General features: G+C 34.7%; 1 protein-coding gene across 2 annotated transcripts in view; it reads right to left on the bottom strand.

The window, feature by feature from the left end:
- Positions 1–3,687: 3,687 nt before the first annotated feature.
- Positions 3,688–17,912, bottom strand: part of CAS1 (cycloartenol synthase 1) — a 235,375-nt gene continuing 221,150 nt past the window's right edge. For both annotated transcript variants that reach the window (XM_089831311.1, XM_089831312.1), the window contains exon 19: positions 3,688–4,129. In XM_089831311.1, coding sequence (XP_089687437.1) covers positions 4,019–4,129 — 111 coding nt within the window. In that variant the 3' untranslated portion in view covers positions 3,688–4,018. The remainder of the gene's footprint in view (positions 4,130–17,912) is intronic.

Here is a 17,912-nt window from a genome sequence, read left to right as displayed (position 1 = left end):
TAAGGTAGGGACTAAAAAGTACATATAGTAATATAAACGGTATGGCAACATCACATCACAGTTCCTCAAGTTGACTTGGAAAAATCCACCTATAGCATTGAGGTGCCAAAAATCAAATCTCCATAGCCATCAAGCAATAGTGGTTAAGTATTAACCACCATCCTCTTGAGTGCAACTTCTACTAGATTTGTCATTCCATGTCCCTTTGCTCCAAAAGCCAAACCAACTTGGAAAGGACAAAGTTGTTGGTGGTAAAGTTGGGAGATGCACTTGATGTATCAAGCCCAAACATTTGTGATGTTGACTTGCCTCAAAGTTGCATTTCATAGATAATACACTAACCATGCAATAAGTACAAGCCACATAGAGGCACGTGTAGTATTATAGATTTAAATGGTATGAGGTGTTATCGACAAGGAATGAAAATAAATTTGGCCTAGTATATGTATGAATTTCATATTTAACACCATGCATGAGGTGGAATTTCAAACTAAGTTTTAGTATTTTTTTTTTTTTCTTTCCCTTATATTTGTACCAATGCCTTTCTAGCACAAGGGATGTCAATTTGAATATTGAGCACCCTTAATTAAAGTAAACATATATTATTTGTATTTTTATTTTAATCATGTATTAACTCTATTAATAAAAGCAAATTGCACATTACCATATATACGTACATGCATGCATGCATGCATACATACTTGATTAAAACATTGCAAATAATATATATTTCATTTTTTTAAAACTAAAATTTAATTCATGTTAGATAATTATTGCAAGAATTAACAATTGTGTACTTTTAACTACACAATGTAAATCAATTTCCTTGATGCTTACAACTTGCATTACTTGGCCTTAGGAACACTTTAGAAGTTTGTTAAAGAAGATGTTTTCAATGATCAAATTTCTAATATATTTGTTTAATGAGATTATGGAAATAGCAGAGACAAAAGACAATCGTACAAGGTGGCCTTAAATGTTCATGCAAGTAGTTAATGCAATAAAAAATACTTTGATAATGTGAATGAATCTATCTTGAGAGCTCTTACTAAATCATACAATGAAAAAAATTAGAGTTAGTCCTTTAATATAACACTAAAAGGTATCAAGTGAAATATTTTACAGTTTGGTAGTGTTAGTGAGAGGGGTGATTAAATTGTGGTGGATACAATAGGCTTTACTCAGAAGGCATAAATAAAAAGGTAAACATTGAAATAGATATCTTAAGCACAATATCTTTTTTACATTGTATGTCATTTTCCACAGAGATTCATTGCATAACTCTAAGATAAAGCGCACGAAGTCTTTTGGTTGAGCATAGAATATGAAATTAGGTGTTTCCTAGATATAAATTATTAGGAAGAGAATGCACAAATAGAGATTTAAGGTTTTAAGATCTCGTGTAGGATGTCATGGATGGAGCAACTTGTTTGTTTTCTAAATTTGTTCATTCCATTTGGTTAAAAATTAACATACTTTTCCACCTCTTCAAGACTAATAGTACTCATTTGTGGATTGGACGTATTGATGTTCGAGGGGTGATCGTCATGCTCTTAGCTATCACATCTCATATGTGTTATGGAGGATCCCATGCGATCAAAATTGAGTGTTAAATTTGTATTATTTTGTATTTGGAGAATTTTCTCTTAAACATGCATTGCCTCCATATCCTATGATAAAGTGGTTTTCAACAATGACCCTATAGGTCTACACCTCTTGCTTCATTTGATCTCCTATACTAAATGACTTAGCATTAATATGTACTTTCATAAAAGCTTAGATTGATGAAGGGCCATTGCCTTAATATTTGAGAAAATGGCAATATTTATCAACTTTGTCAAGCACTAAAGAAAATTTGATAACTCAATTTTGAGGCAAGCTCTTACAAATCACTGGGGATTGGCCTTGCCCTCAAAATATTAGTTTTTTTTTTTTGTTGTGTTGTGTTTATTATTAGTTCACTTGAGGCTTACATGCTTCTACTATGGCTTCTTAACCATGCTAACATTTGGAATCATTTTCTCCAAATGGGTTTTCTAAATTAAATTTTGTGTTATTCGTTTATTTTTCTACCCGTTAATTTACGGGATTCTAAGCTTATGCTAACTCTTCAGATACAATTGAGCGGGATTTTGCTCATTACTCCTTTCAAATTTAGTGTCAATCACAATTACTTTCCATATCAAATCTTATATTACTTTCTATACTGAATCTTATTTCATCTAAACATATATATTCACCTTTCACCATTTCTGATCTTCAAAAGCATACACTATAGACATGGACTTCGACCCTCGAATCCCTTATTTTAAAAAGCTTACAACTTTTATTTATTAAACTGCCCAAACATTTTCCCTTGTTCTCCTAAAAAAACCTCTCATCTCTAAAACAGGGAGAAATGTCTATCGATATAAAAGGTAGTTAAAATTACGACCAATAAGATCTTTGTATCTGTCATAGTGAGATTGAGATTACGTACAAATTTTTGCAGTGCTTAATCAGTTTAAGTCAATTTTTTATGATAAGTTTGGAGTCAATTTTCTGCTCATTACTCATTTCAAACTTATTATCAATCATAATCACCTTCCATATTGAATCTTATTTCATACAAATATATGTATTTACCTTTCACCATTTCTTATCTTCAAAAGCATACACTATAGATAGGAACTTTGTTTCTTGCATCCTTTATTTTAAAAAGTGTAAAACTTTTATTTATTAAACTATCTAAATATTTATTTTTTTCGTGCTCAAAAAACCTCTCATCTCTAAAATAGAGAAATGTATATCAATAAAAAAAAAGGCAGTTCATAAAATCATTATAAAATCTTTGTAGCCATCATACTGAGATGAAATTTTTGATATGGATGGGACTGGTACAATTTCTTGAAGTGCTGAACTAATTTTAAGTCAATTTTTTAAATAAAGTTTAGAGTGTACTTTTACTAGGCCATATTGTATTTATCAGATTAGGGTAGAAGAATTTTAACATCACAGCGCTAATTTGCATATAGAGCTTCCCAATTTTACTTTCTAATTGGGAAACTAATGTATAGAGTTTAGGTTATAACTTGGTAAATACAGAATTGAATATTAAAAAAAAATAATAACTTGGTAAATACAGAATTGAATAAAGTTATATTCTCAATTGTACAAGCCAAACTCCTACCTTAGACCTTCACAAAAAATCATCAGACCTAAACTCTTTTGGTTTGCTTGATTAATCGTTAATAAGTTATTTGAGGGTCTGGCTGTAAAGTCTTAAATCTTTTAATGGCATGCGGGAGAAGGATGAGCTGCCAACATCGTTAAAAGACCGTCTTAACGCAAATATGTTGCAAGATCATAGTTGTTTTGTAAATCTGCATCTAAGATACAGCCAAGGTGTCAAAATTCACAACTAATCCTCGTCTGTAAGTCAAAAATTGAAATAGAAACCTTTAAGAGATCGCAAAATCATCTCTAAATTATTAAATATAGCTAGCTACTCTGTAACACATAAACAGAGCGGTGAGAAAAAAAATACAGTTTAGTGCACCCTTGCTCTTTAGCATTTTCCATCCTTTTGACTGTTAAAGCATGAACTACTAAAGATTCTGAACTTACATTTTCTTCCAACATATAAAAAATGAACTAAATCGCCATTGTTTTCTCCTGGTTATATTATACTCATGACCAGTTGATGCATTTAATGAAAAGAGAAGTAATAAGGAAATTGAATTGTAGAAAGGATACAAAACGAATAAATGCAAAGCAGGCTCTCTGTGCTCAGAATTGCTTCAAGATTATTTGTTAAAAAACAAATGAATAAGATAAACTTGAAAGAGGCTCCCAATGCCTGCTTTTATAAGTTCCATCCAAAAGCATAATGACAGCCTACATGAAACGTAACATAATTATTCCAATCGTGACAAGACTCAGGAATTGGAGAGCGCCCATCTTCTCATAAAGACCTATGTTGTTTGCTAAAAGAACAGATTACAAAACTGCATTTAAACAATTCCGGGAGCTTTATGCATTATGATCTAAATATGTGGCGATGGTATTCCCCAAGAGCCCAAATTGGGAAAATATTGCGGTAAGCAGAATATGAGATCATACAGTTTCTATTGAAAACGCCCATAATTTCCTGCAAGTAATAAAGATGTGATAATTAAGATTAGATATAAGAAACATTTTGGAACTCAAGACATCATTTCAGTGACATATAAAGCCATTCTCGCCATGGAAACTCATCAGAAAACCATACATAAAAATTAGTATACTAAGCACATGGTAACATAATAATGGAATATTTAAGTTCCACGTTACTTCTATTCTAAAGTACATCATTGTGAGTCCTTAAAGATACGCTTAGGTTTTCCCATGATTTGACTATACATTTCAATATGAACACAGGAAAAATGTCCATATATAAGAAGATACAATGAACTCATATTTATGCACATCACTTCAATTAAAAATAAACATCATCTTAAGACTTAATCTAATGCATCCAGCAGTTCTAATAGCTTTCATTATTAATTTACCATTCACTCTTTCTTTTCAAGATATTTCAATTAATATGCCCTTCAGAATATTTAGAATAATCAAACTTGCCAACTTCAAGCACACATATTCAGTTTTAAAGCCTATGAAAATTGATCACTGCTCGATGCTACGAAAAGATCCACAGGGTGATTAAATGAAATTCTCTGTTTACATTTTTTTTGGGTTCAAAATACCTTTTAAATCCTGATTCCTCCCTGATTTCTAATATTAATATTATGACATAAGAAAATTTCAATAAAATCTTTACGGTATAAATGAGAGAAACATATTTTCTGTTAAAATGCTGATCAAATCAATCTAAATATATAGAATGTGATTGTTGCTCGTTGCTCACTGCAATTTTCTAACCTAAAACAGCAACACTAGTTTACTTAAAAATTATTAACTTGTTAAGCTGATGGGCAAATTTTGAGGAAGCCTACAAAGATCCAATGTTTGTTTTTGTTATTTTCTTGATGTCCATATTTACAGTTTTATGTTACATGACCACAACCACCATGTTCTCACCCTTTTGTCAAAGAAAGTTTCATAGGAAACCAAAGATATCACAATCCATCAAAGACTCTCTATGTCGGTCTAAGGTCCGCATTTGGATTATTCTCAGTGTGTCATTCAGTTCATTTTCTAAATAAGGAAAACTTTATGGTATGAACATGCTTGGACCTAATTTTGTGTGAACATACACCACTCAAATTAATAACCACGTATTAAAAACCTTTCTAACCAAATCTTCCAGAAACTTTAATTGAGCCCTGGAAGACAAAATGCAGATTCCTTAAGCCTTATATCCATTTAGCTTTTCTTTCAGCAGGTTTAATTTGGTATCAAGTGAGCAATCTTGTATTCCCTAGGATTCAGCATAAATGAAGTTTTTCCTTTACAATGCAAACTCTCCTTGCACACACAAGATAGTATATTTGTTCTTCGTTTGTTTTCCATCTCTTCCACGATCAATTTTATGATCTGCAGCTTTATAACTCAAATATCTACTTCCCTATTCTAATATCAACTTGTAAACAAACAGCTTCCAACTTTAGTAAGAAACTACTAAAGATTCTAGTATGAGAAGAATAATTAAGGAATCCTCTTTCTAGGGGTTTTAATGTTGCAGAGCATGAAAACAATGACAAGGAAAATATTTTTGTTGTATTTCAAGAATAGGATAAGCTCACATGTGGTGATGATTTGGTTGTTTGAAATCGAAAGCATATCACACAGGAAGAGCTGGTTTATTTCTTTTGAAGAGAAATGCAATAAGATACACAATTATAAATTGTAGAGCTGTGTTGGTTAAAGGAGTGGGTAGATTTCAGATTTATACGCATGTGTTAAGACATGTTCATTATGATTCAGTTGTTTGAAAGTATATCAATTAGTATAGTATTATGTTCATCTAGTGAAAGTATAGTATTATGTTCATTAGATTAATTTTCTCATTCACATTATGATCTCTTGAGATAGGGAGTTGGTGGAGGGAGAGGCAGAGTAATTTCGGGCACATGACGGATATCCTCCAAGGAGCCGCTTGTAGCCTATTTCACGCGCCCTTTGCACCGTAACATAATAAGGTCAGAGATAAATTCCTATATAAAGAAATCTTCCAAATAATTATGTAAATGAGAAAAAATGATTATCACACGACTCATCTTTCTTTGGAGCTATTATATGCTAATAATTATTTGTGTTTGCAAGATCCATGATCAAAAGGCATATTGGGGAAGTATATTATTCATTCCTTTTCACTCTACTTCATTGTGAAAATCAATAAAGAATGCATGATGTGTTTGCATCCTGTATGCTTTGTGCCTTCATGCATCATGTGTCTGCATCGTGTATACTTTGTGTCTTCATGCATTAATGTGTCTTCTTCGTCTATGCTTCGTGTCTGCAAGTACTTAGATATTTACTTCATACATTATGACATTAACTACATGCATACCTTATGTATTCTTTCATTCCAATGTATAACTTGTATATTTAATTCACAATAAAGGTTTAGTGTAAACAATCATTGCTTGAGGACAAGCAATTTGAGGAAGGGCAGACTGTCATGTCCCCTAATTAGGGTAATATAAGTAAATTATTATGAATAAATAAATATATTATTTCTTAATGTTATAATATATTAAAAGAAATATTGATATATTATTAATGGTATAATATATTATTAAAGAATAAATAATAATATATTATTGATATAATAATAATACGTTACTAAGGTAATAAGGTAATATTAAAGGTCAAATCATTATTAATAAATAAAATACTAATAAAAATATAATAATGTTATTATCATACAAGTATGATATTACATTATAATTATAATGTGATAATAGTATTAAAATATAATACATAAAAGATTGATAATATTAGTAAGGTAATCAAGATTCATGGATATCAATTGTACACATAATAATAACAATAATATTATTAATAAATTATGTACACTATTACTAAATAAATATTGAATATATAAATATTAATAGTAGTGCATCAAGCACTATTATATAATATTGATATATAATTATTATTATGATAGTATAAAAATATATAATATGTTATAATTACATTATAAATCAATAAGATGATAATATATCTAACTATTATCACATTTGAATATAAATAGTACTGATAACTAAAAGTAATGAATTGATTAATTAATCAATATAATGTTATATCTCTTAATAAATATGGTACAACCATTAATATAAAATGATAGTACAATATAAATATACAAATATAAAAGTAAACAGTCTAATATTATGTAATATTATATCAACTTATACTGAAAAAATAAATTAATGTGTATTATTATTATTTATCAATAGAATAATGATAATTAATAATATATATGATAAATAAATAATGACACTTCAATAAATAAAATATATATCCAATATAATATATTATTGATCTATCATTAATATGACATGAATGAAATAATAAGATGCACAATATAATAATATATCAATGGTAACTAAGAAAGTCACGACCAAGGAAAGGTCATGACATTTCCCTAAGCCCTCCTATGACATGAATGAAATAATAAGATGCACAATATAATAATATATCAATGGTAACTAAGAAAGTCACGACCAAGGAAAGGTCATGACATTTCCCTAAGCCCTCCTTGCACACATATAAGATGAATATGACATTGAAGCGGGAAAAAAGGGAAGGAATATATCCAGTGTTCAAAATCAGGGATTCAGACAGAATGGACTTCAGATCAGAGGTTTATATGTGTATGGCATTGATACATCCTTGAGTGATCATATCTGAAAGTCTATTATAGCAATTGCATATTTGGTCTGGGCGAGTTCATACCTCCTTGTGTGAATTTGCAAAAGTATTACAAAACATCAGCAACTTGTGACACTTATTGACTGCCTTCTAACCTATTCAAACTCCATCTAGAAGCTGTGATTCATTCATTGATAGCGACCTATGGATTGGCTCTGTAATTACGTTCTGAATCAGCCTAGAACTATCCATTCTCCTTTCATCAATTAAAGCACAAATGTAGCTTTGAGATAACCTACTCTCTATAGCATATTTCACTGTTTTTTTCAACAACTCATATGCTGAATCTAGAAGAGATTTTTATTTCGCCAAGCTGCAAAACCCTTGAACAAATTGCACCAATTCCCAAGAGGATCATATGCCGAAACCAAGTAAAGGGAACTGTTCATAATAAGGTCAATTTACTTCAGGAAGTGTTGAAATATGATAGAAATGATAAGAGATTATCAAAATCATCAAAAAAAAATATAAATAAAAGAAAAGTCGCACAAAAATGAATGACCCCCAAAATGAACCCTTTTTGGGGGTCATTCATTTTTTTACGACTTCCTACTTTTATTTGTATCCTTTCTTATATTTATGTCAATTCTAACTGTTTTCTTTCCATACGCATGTTTCATCCAACACACCTTGTAATTTCATTTATATCTTTTTGAATACCTTTTTATGAGAGGATGTATCAGTTAGGATGTCTCTTCCTATTTAATCAACGATTAACAAATCATACCTTTTGATCAACTATTGTTAGTTGTAAATTACTATAGGCATATGCACCACTTGGTCACTCAGCCTTCCCATAATTGCTGACATGAATATATATATATATATATATATGATTTGGCACTTTGTTTTCTGATGTGTCTCTGCTTCTCTGTCCTAACACTCATTTGTCCTCATCCTATTTTATCAACTCCTTTAAGTTGTTGAATGCTTTGCGACGACTCTTCCTTCACTTTTAATATTATCATTTTAAATACAGATTTTGTGTAAAGTTTTCTACAAATTCTAATTGATCAGTTCTTATATAATGCCTTTACCCTTACTGAAGATGGTCTTTACCAATACCAGATGGTCTATTGAATGTTCTTGCTATGATGTATAGTTCTGTAATATAATATTTATTTCTACTTTATATCGTATGAGGCTGTAGATGCTAAAAGAGCAGACTTGTGTTTCAATGTGTCCTTTATCCACATTTACACCCTACATAAATATAATAACCAAGGGGCATCGTGGGTTCCTCTTGATGATGTAATCTTGCTAACATCTACTGTATCCTCGGCAGCTGTTGATTGCACTCGTTGATCACCTCATAGGCGGCACACCCCTCATTAGCTAGTTATGCCTTTTCTCCTTTCTCGGTGTTTGGCTATGGAGTTTCTATATTGATATGACCATGCATGAATTATCCTGCTGCAATCACGGTATCCTTTTGATGTGATAGTGATTCTTTCATATCTATCTATCATTATGGTCGTGATACGATTACTAGTTTGGAGATGTATTAGACCAGGCTTACTCTCCTACTGTTTAATATTCTGCTATCCCCGATGCTGGAGCATATATGTTGGCTCTTTGTGCTTTGGTGAATGGAAAGGTTTCTTATGGGTTACTCCGTTACTAATGTCCCTTGTCACCTATGGATGTTATGCCAATTTATATCTTGTTCCTAGATTGAGAAGAGTCATTATGCCTCTTGGAAACTAATTGGTTTACTAACATCACTAGATTGTAATCACATAATATTTATATATTAATTTAATAATATATCAACTATATTATTAGATTATAATACTTTATTAATATGGTACGTGCTATATTATATTAGATTATTATTATTATCATAACACGATATGATATTATTATATAATTAGAATGTAATATTACTTTATAAAATATTATTATTTTTAATATCATTATTAATATTACTTTATATAGAATATTTATTTATTATTTAAGTTATTTACTAATACGGGGACATCACAGTCTATTGGTTTATTTCACTTAAATAGATATACAATAAGATGATTCTATGCAATAGTAAGGCTATAGATGTGTACAAAACACATCTATAGACACATACAAAACACCCATCTTGGAGTATGCATCATATTCCAGCTGATCAAATACTTTCTTGCAATGAAGCAGCTTGCAAACAAATTTAGTTGCTTTAGATATCAGTGAAATCAGATTATTCAGAGTTAAGGACATTAATATCACAAAAATGCACATATTTGTGGCCAAGGCCCAACATTCACTTCAGTAATGATGCTTTACTGTCCTGGAGTTTCATGTTCCATATTAGAGATGATACATGGCTTACTTACAGTTCAAGAGAAGCGTGATGGCCTAAGCAGACCAGATTTGAGTTGTCCTAATCAGATCTGGATACTGGTCTGGTCCTGGTACATCCTTGGGATTGTTTAGGGTACTGCCCAGGCACCGAGGTTCTCCGTGGGTTCAGTATCCCTAACCCATAGGGAACCCGACCACTCGGGCAATATCCTAGGCACCAAACCCCCAGAGAAACCAGGCATTCAGGCAGTACCTTGGGCAAGCCCAGGGACGTACCAATAGCCCAGGCTGCCCAGGAAGTATAAGATTTTATGCGTGATAGGCTTTTGTGCATCTGATTTGGCTGTCATGGAACGTTTGTGCACTTCATTCTACATGGTTATACTTTGCGACGTGTTCCATGAATGAAGTGCAATCAAAGGCTTGCAAAACTGACAGAGCAGTGTGCAATGAACAGAAGTAGGTCCTCCAGAAATGACAGCTACCAAGGAGATCTTCTCATATTGGACTAACTAACCTAATTCCAAATGTCTAAAATATTAATATATAACCATTCTACAAGGCCAATTAGACAAACTTCATGATTACCCAACCAACCATTACCATCACGTCCATGTGCTAAAACTATAACCACATTAAAAACTGAGTTGATTTTATTTTAAAGCTGCAAATCAGACTACTTATGCAGATATAATATGAACTAAATATATCAATTTCCGACTTGAACCTATCAAAGTTTTTTTTTGATAGGTAATTGGCTGAAGCTTTGATTATTTATCATTTATTTATTATTACTTGTGAAGATTAATTATTATCATTTGTTACGCTTGAGTAGTTTTGAACCCAAGACCTCCTTGATGAGAAGCTCACAAGAAACTGTTGTGTTGTAGGCTCTTGCCTAAACCTATCAAAGTTTATTCTCCATATAGAATATCTTTATTAACTGTATATTAAAATTATATGCCTTTCCTTTGAAACTACGAGATTTTGAAAAAGTATAAATGGAGAACTTGATACATGGCCCAAGATATAAAAATCGGACAAAACTAGACTCTGTAATAGCAATTTGGAAAAGACTAATCTAGCTGATAGTGCATTTCCCAAATTGAAATGCATTTCTAGGCATATATATATATATATATATATATATATAAGCTGCTTAATTGTGGGATTGTTCGGTCGATTCCGAGAATGAAAAGTACTAGTATCAGATTCTGAAACAAATCTACTGTGAGTGCATCATCTTATTAGGATAATAGATAGTTTCTATATCTCTATTTAGTATCTAATGATTATCTATTGTAATCTTCTGTAAATATTGGAATGTTACTAATATTTAGTTTTTTGTTTCTAGAATAGAATGTTTCTATTCTTTACGATTGTTTCTTAAAGAAACATCATTTCAGTCTTATATAAATTGATCTTTTGATCAATGCTAATAATAAGCAAATATTTTCCAATTACTTCGTAATATGGTATCAAAGTCAATACTTTAAATTTTTAAAAAATAATTATAATTTCTTGGTTGAAATTATCTGCCTTTTATTTTCGAAATTATTTACATACATATTTGCTTCCAACTCTCTATAATCTGACTAGGGTTTTTGTTCTGAGAGATCTGAATCCGCCAATATCTCATTCGATTCTGCAACCCATTTTTGTGTAGATCCCTCTATTTTTCTGCACATTTCCGCCATTTTTTGTGGGTTTTTTTTTGCAGGATGGTTGTTTTTGTTCAAAACCCTAATTTTTTTGTACTGGATCAAAAAAATTACAACTAGAGATTCTTGGTGGGTTTATTGAGATCTCGACAAGGTTGTTTGTTTTTTCTGGGTGCCTCAATTTTCTAGCCAGCCGATCCAAAAACTGACAACATATTTTTGTTTACCGTATAGGGTAAAAAACTTAACACATGTATAACACGATATAACATAGAATAGATACTTTATTCATGTATGCACTTGTTGATTACCATCCGAATACAATGATTACAACAATTACAAGGATTACAACAATGATTCCAAAGTCCATCTCAGACATGTACATATACCTTTCTGAAGGGGTGACTCAAGCGTCATGCGCCCGTTTGGATACTACTCTACCTGTCGGCTACACTATACATTTTACCGACAACATCATCCCCTCCAAAAGAAAAATTCGTCTCCGGACAACAATTACAAAATCTCTGAGACAAATTAATAACAAACTACAACAAGATAGATCTGTTTGTGTCACATCACTTTCACATTCATCCCGTGCTTGCACCAAACTGTTCTCCAAACCACGTTGCATTTGCAGCCTCTGCTAACACAATATTGTCTCCTTAGCTGACCTTGATAGCCACCCGTGCCGCTTTCTCTATTTCCAACTCTTGGGTACCTTGAGCCAAGTGTCGCCAGTACTGCCTTCAACTGGATGATTAGCTCCTCCTGAGCTCTCTCTGCATCCACCAAGATGGCCTCACACCCAAACATCTACTCCGAGTGCCACCTCTAACACACAGACACTCATGCCTACAACAGTAGCTCCAAGTCTCATCAACTAGTCACACTTCCCATGACTGACATCCGCACCGATTGGGAGTCTAGAGGGCATTGCCCCTAGCAGGGTTGAGAGGCAACGCCCTAGGAATGCTCCCTATCGCGATACAGGGCGAGGTCGAGGGGCAGCGCCCCTCGCCTCCAAGACCAAATTAGCACTCCGAAACCCACACAAAACTGCATGGAACACACTATTTCTGTCATTTTCTTCCGATTCCACACTCTTTCTGGGAACTGCTTATGTCTACCCTTCCCTTTGGCATCATGCATTCCTCATCCCGAATTGTTTCAATTTGTCATTTTTTTTTTTTTAAAGCTCTTCCACTTCCTCTTTCTTGCAGACTTGCTTTGTGAATCGGCTACAACAATTCCTCTTCCTTACTGAATCGGCTCCTCCTATGATGGTAAGGCTTGGCTTCCTCTTTGCTCTATATGGTTTCCTTGTTATTCTAAAACAACTTAACTCTTCCCACTGTATAGCCAATTTCGAGCACTCTCCTATCGTACGTCGTACGACCCTCCTTTTCCTACAGTCTTCCTCCTTATTGCTATCGCTATACGGTCCAAATTACTGATTTAAAGATGCAACAAAGGCCCTCCTTATCCTCCTATGGCTGTATGGTACTGCCTTTGAGCTATAATGTATGATGTTCTATCATACGACTTTGGTGTCTATTGTATGTACTGCCTGGTCGTATGGCCTTGTTGTTTCCAGTTCTCCAGATCTCGTACGGTCTTTAGTATCCCATTGTTCTCACTTCGTCTTCCTCCTAGCTTCCTATCTTCTTAGTGTTTGGCCATATGGCTTCAATTTTATTCCTCCTATGCTTTTCTTCTGAACGTACGGCTTGCATATTCTCTCTAGCCTAATTTACTCTTTAATTGTACAGTCTTTATATGGCCACAATTGCTTGTCTCTCCATACACATTTCTATGTCAACTGTACAATCTTAGATGCCTACTGTTTTGGCCATACGATATCACCGTATGGGCTTTAGGACTTTGAATCTTCCTCTTGCATGGCCGTACGACCTTCACTCCTCTATGCAATCTAGTCGTACAGTATTGAGTTCCTTCAAATAATCAATATACAGTTTTTCCTTATTGCTTCCTTTAAAGCCGTAAGACAACTTTTTGCTCCCAAGTGCTTTTAATATTAAATTTCTCATTATCTTAATACATTTGCCTTCTGCTTCATGTTTCATTATTTTATCACTTCATACTTCTAGACTCGGTTTATCACTCAACACTTTAAAACTATCCTGACTTCCATATTTTATTATAGACTATCTACATATATACATTATTCTCAGTTGTTTTTTCCTTACTCAATTGTTTGTCGATGGAGGCCCATTCCTTTCCTAGTATATTTTCAACTTCAATCCATTTATGGCATCTGGTATTTCTTTTCCGTCCAGTGTCCACAACTTAATTGCTCCGTTATATCCAACTTCTCGTATCTTGTACGATTCGACCCATTTAACTTTGAACTTTCCAAGCTTGATCTCATTTCGTCCATTATACTTCAGTACTAACTCGCCAAGTTGAAAGTCCTTTAATTTTAAGTGCTTCTAATGCCATACCTTCCACTTGTTTTGTGTCACTTCGATAGCCCACGCCGCATAGTTCTTATTCATTCGGGACGGCTGCTTCCGTACAGGTACCGCACCTTTGATTAATGGTATCCGATGTACACAGCTCTGGTGGTACTCCTTTTAAGTCCTTATACGTCCAAGGAAAAACATCTTTGTACTCCATGAATATTTTGGATACTGTTGCCTTCAACACTAGCTTCCAATCATCTCCTAATAGAATGTTCTTCAGATTTTCCCCATCACCCAAGTTCATTGTTTTCACCATTGGCTCTTCATAATTCATCGATTTATCTTTACTAAACGTATGGGATGGTGTTTCGTCCACCTACGCTTCTCCCTCCTTCAGTTCCCTGTACTCCTTTTGGAACTCATCGCCTTCTTTTTCTTCCTCCATGCTCAAAACGTTGTAGCTTGGAAAAACCTCGTAATCTTCCATTTGCTAGTGTAGCAGTCCATTTACAGAATCTAGGTCATCATTAGTTGACCCTCCTAATTTCAGCACCCCTTCTTCATCCGGTTCTATCCTCTTGTTCCCTTCGTCGTCACCCTCGCTTTCGGCTTCTCCTTCAGAGTCTGACGATGCTACTTCTTCTCCTACCATTTGCGTATGCAAATCAATTATGAATCTCCTGCCTCCTTTGTCCATGGACAAGGTGTTTCGCTTCCAATCGTGCTTTACCTTTGCCTGCACTAGCCACCCTTGCCCCAGGATGGCGTCGTAGCCTCTTCTCTTCAATGGAATGACCACAAAGTCCAATAAAAAGGGTTGTGTCCCAATTGTTACCGGCTGTGCCATCAAAGTTCCCAACGGCTTTATTCCATGCTGATCTGCTATAAGTAACTAAAAAGTAGGTGGCCATAGTGTTGGTTGTCCAAGTTTTTTCCAAACATCTTCCGATAGCACATTCACCCCTGATCCTCCATCTACTATTGTATCCGTCAGCACAGTACCCAGAATGCCCATCTCCACCACTGCTGGGTATCTACCTGTCGTAAGTGCCAACAAAATCGAGTCTGTTGCTATTATCGTTGTTTCCTTACTATCCTTTGCTTCCTCTGTCACCCTCAGGGATGGCGTCATATTTATAATAGTCGTACGCAACTGTGGCATCGTGAGAAGGTCATTCAGTTTAATCGGCACTTCCGTTTGCATTATCTGTTTCACCATGCTTTGTTTTGCCAAGTTCCTTTTTAATGTTTCGACAGTGTCCTTCACTTGTAGTTTCTCTACTTTCATCTGCTTTTCTATCTCCGTTCGGGCTTTTTGTAACCTTTCCTTCTCTTCTTCCACATTCGGATATTTTGCTTTCCTTGCCTGTTCCCGTGTGATCGCCAGTACCTTCTCATCACACATTTCAATACTTAATAGATTTAAGCCTTGCTTAGGACATTTTGAATCTTCATGGTCCCCTGGACCACATCATCTGCATAGTAGTTGTGGCATCTCCTTCGTAGGACAGTCCCTAGCGAAGTGACCCCAAAGATTACATGCCCGACATTGTATCATCGGCCGTCCACTTGCATCATACTATATTCTACTTTAGCCTCTGTTATTATTATTGTTTCCACCTCTTCCACATCAATTATTATTCCAATATCCACCCGAAGTTGCATCATTACTCGTGTTATTGGACGCTTCTTGCCTTAGTAATACCTGCTGGTGTCCTTTTGCTTTCAAGTTAACGGACACTCCTTCAATGAATGCCCCGCTACCTGGGATATGTCACAAAACTGCTTCTTCGAGCATGAACCCTTCGTATGGCCATCCTCCTTGCAATCTGTGCACCACAATTCTCCCTTCACTATGTTCGGATTCTTTTTCAAATTCTTGAATTCTTTCATCATTTGAAGCATGTCTTTTTGTAATGCTTTCACCTTCTTGTTCGACTCCTCATCGCTACTGCTACTTTCTGAGGATGAATCATCCGAATCAAAGGATTTATGCTTTTTCTTCTTACTCGTCTTTTGTTTACTTTCCAAATCCATGGCACGAGTATACGTGTCAGTGTACGACGACGGTGGTACAATCTTCATCTTCTTTTTAAGAGCCGGTCGTAGCCCCTCCACAAACCACCGTTCTTTCAAACCATCTGCTGGTTTACTCTCCATCTTTCCAATCAGTTCTTTCAATCGTCTAGCATAAGTTCAAACTGTTTCATTCTTTCCTTGTTTAGTACTGTATATTTCTGCCACTATTTCATTATCATCTCGGAGCAATCTGAATTCTGCTATAAATTCTTTTCAAAAAAATTTCCATGTATTGAGTTTCTAAGGACTGGTATCGGAAAACCAATCTATCGCCACACCCCGCAAGGTTGCTAGAAATTGTCTCACCCAGTCGTCCTCATCCGTCACACCATTCGCTGTCCATATGGTTTCACACGTTTTACAATGTCTGATAAGGTCTGCTAAACCGTCACTGTGAAACTTGGGCCACTTTTCTTTAGGACCTGCCATCGTTACTTTTCTTTGATTCTAAGGTACTTGTGTACCCACGTTGTTCTAAGCTCCTGTGCTGTTCTGCACTCCCGCGCTATTCTAAACTCCCGTGCTATTCTGGTCTTCCGCGCTATTCTGTACGACAGTCTTGTTTTCAACAACCGTGTTGCCTAGTGAAAGATCTTCAAGTGATGTTGTTCTATTCTCCGCCTGTATTTGTTCATCCGGTGTATCAGGAACGAAGAGATCACTCCACGCTCATGCTCCCTCAGCACTTCGAGCCATGCGAGTTGCTTCCCTTCCGTTCGGACACTCTTCCCTCGGCGTATACAGGTGAAGCAACTCTTCCCTTGTTTCCTCTACCAAATTTAAGCGTTGTCGAGTTTCCTCCAGCAATTCCTCGGCACTCCTCAGCCTACTAGGTGAGTGTACTCCCTCCGTCTGTGCCCCTTCACCTCGTCGGTGTCCCTCGGCAATCTGCTGAAGTCTCTGCCTGTGTTCTGCCTGCTGTGCTAGAATTAAAACTTCTTGTGCTGTACGTAGTTCATCCTCATCTTTCACCTTGTTCCTGTCCTTATTAAGAAAATTCGGCATTAATCTTCATATCATTCCTTCATTCCAGATCCGTTTGGCAACGGCGCCAAATGTTTAGCGTACAGGGTAAAAAGCTTAACACATTTATAACACGATATAACGCAGAATAAATACTTTATTCATGTATGCACTTGCTGATTACCATCCGAATACAATGATTACAACAATTACAAGGATTACAACAATGATTCCAAAGTCCATCTTAGACATGTACTTATACCTTTCCGAAGGGGTGACTCAAGCGTCACGTGCCCGTTCGGATACTACTCTACCCGTCGACCACACTATACATTTTACCAACAACAATATTTTCTGGGTTTTTCAAGCTTTCTTTTGAGTCACCCTCCAAATTTATTGGGTCTATATTTTGAGGGTTGCATATGTTGCTTTACCATGCAAAGTCTCATGTTTTGCCTCTCTTAGAAATTTTGGCAGGTTTTCATAATTTTTTCCCTCAAAAAAAAAAAAAAATCTATTGGGTTTTCATATTTTTTTCCCTAATTTTTTAAAAATGGGTTTCTATAAAAAGAATTTTAAAAATTTCTGATTCTATGGTTCACAAAGTTGTGTGGAATTCCTTTGTGGATTTGTAATT

Source organism: Cupressus sempervirens, chromosome 5 (genome assembly GCF_028749045.1).
Source record: "Cupressus sempervirens isolate cs-2001-9-10 chromosome 5, ASM2874904v1, whole genome shotgun sequence".
NCBI classification, from domain to species: domain Eukaryota; kingdom Viridiplantae; phylum Streptophyta; class Pinopsida; order Cupressales; family Cupressaceae; genus Cupressus; species Cupressus sempervirens.
The sequence above is the reverse complement of the archived record's forward strand: the minus strand, read 5'-3'. Positions and strand labels throughout refer to the sequence as shown.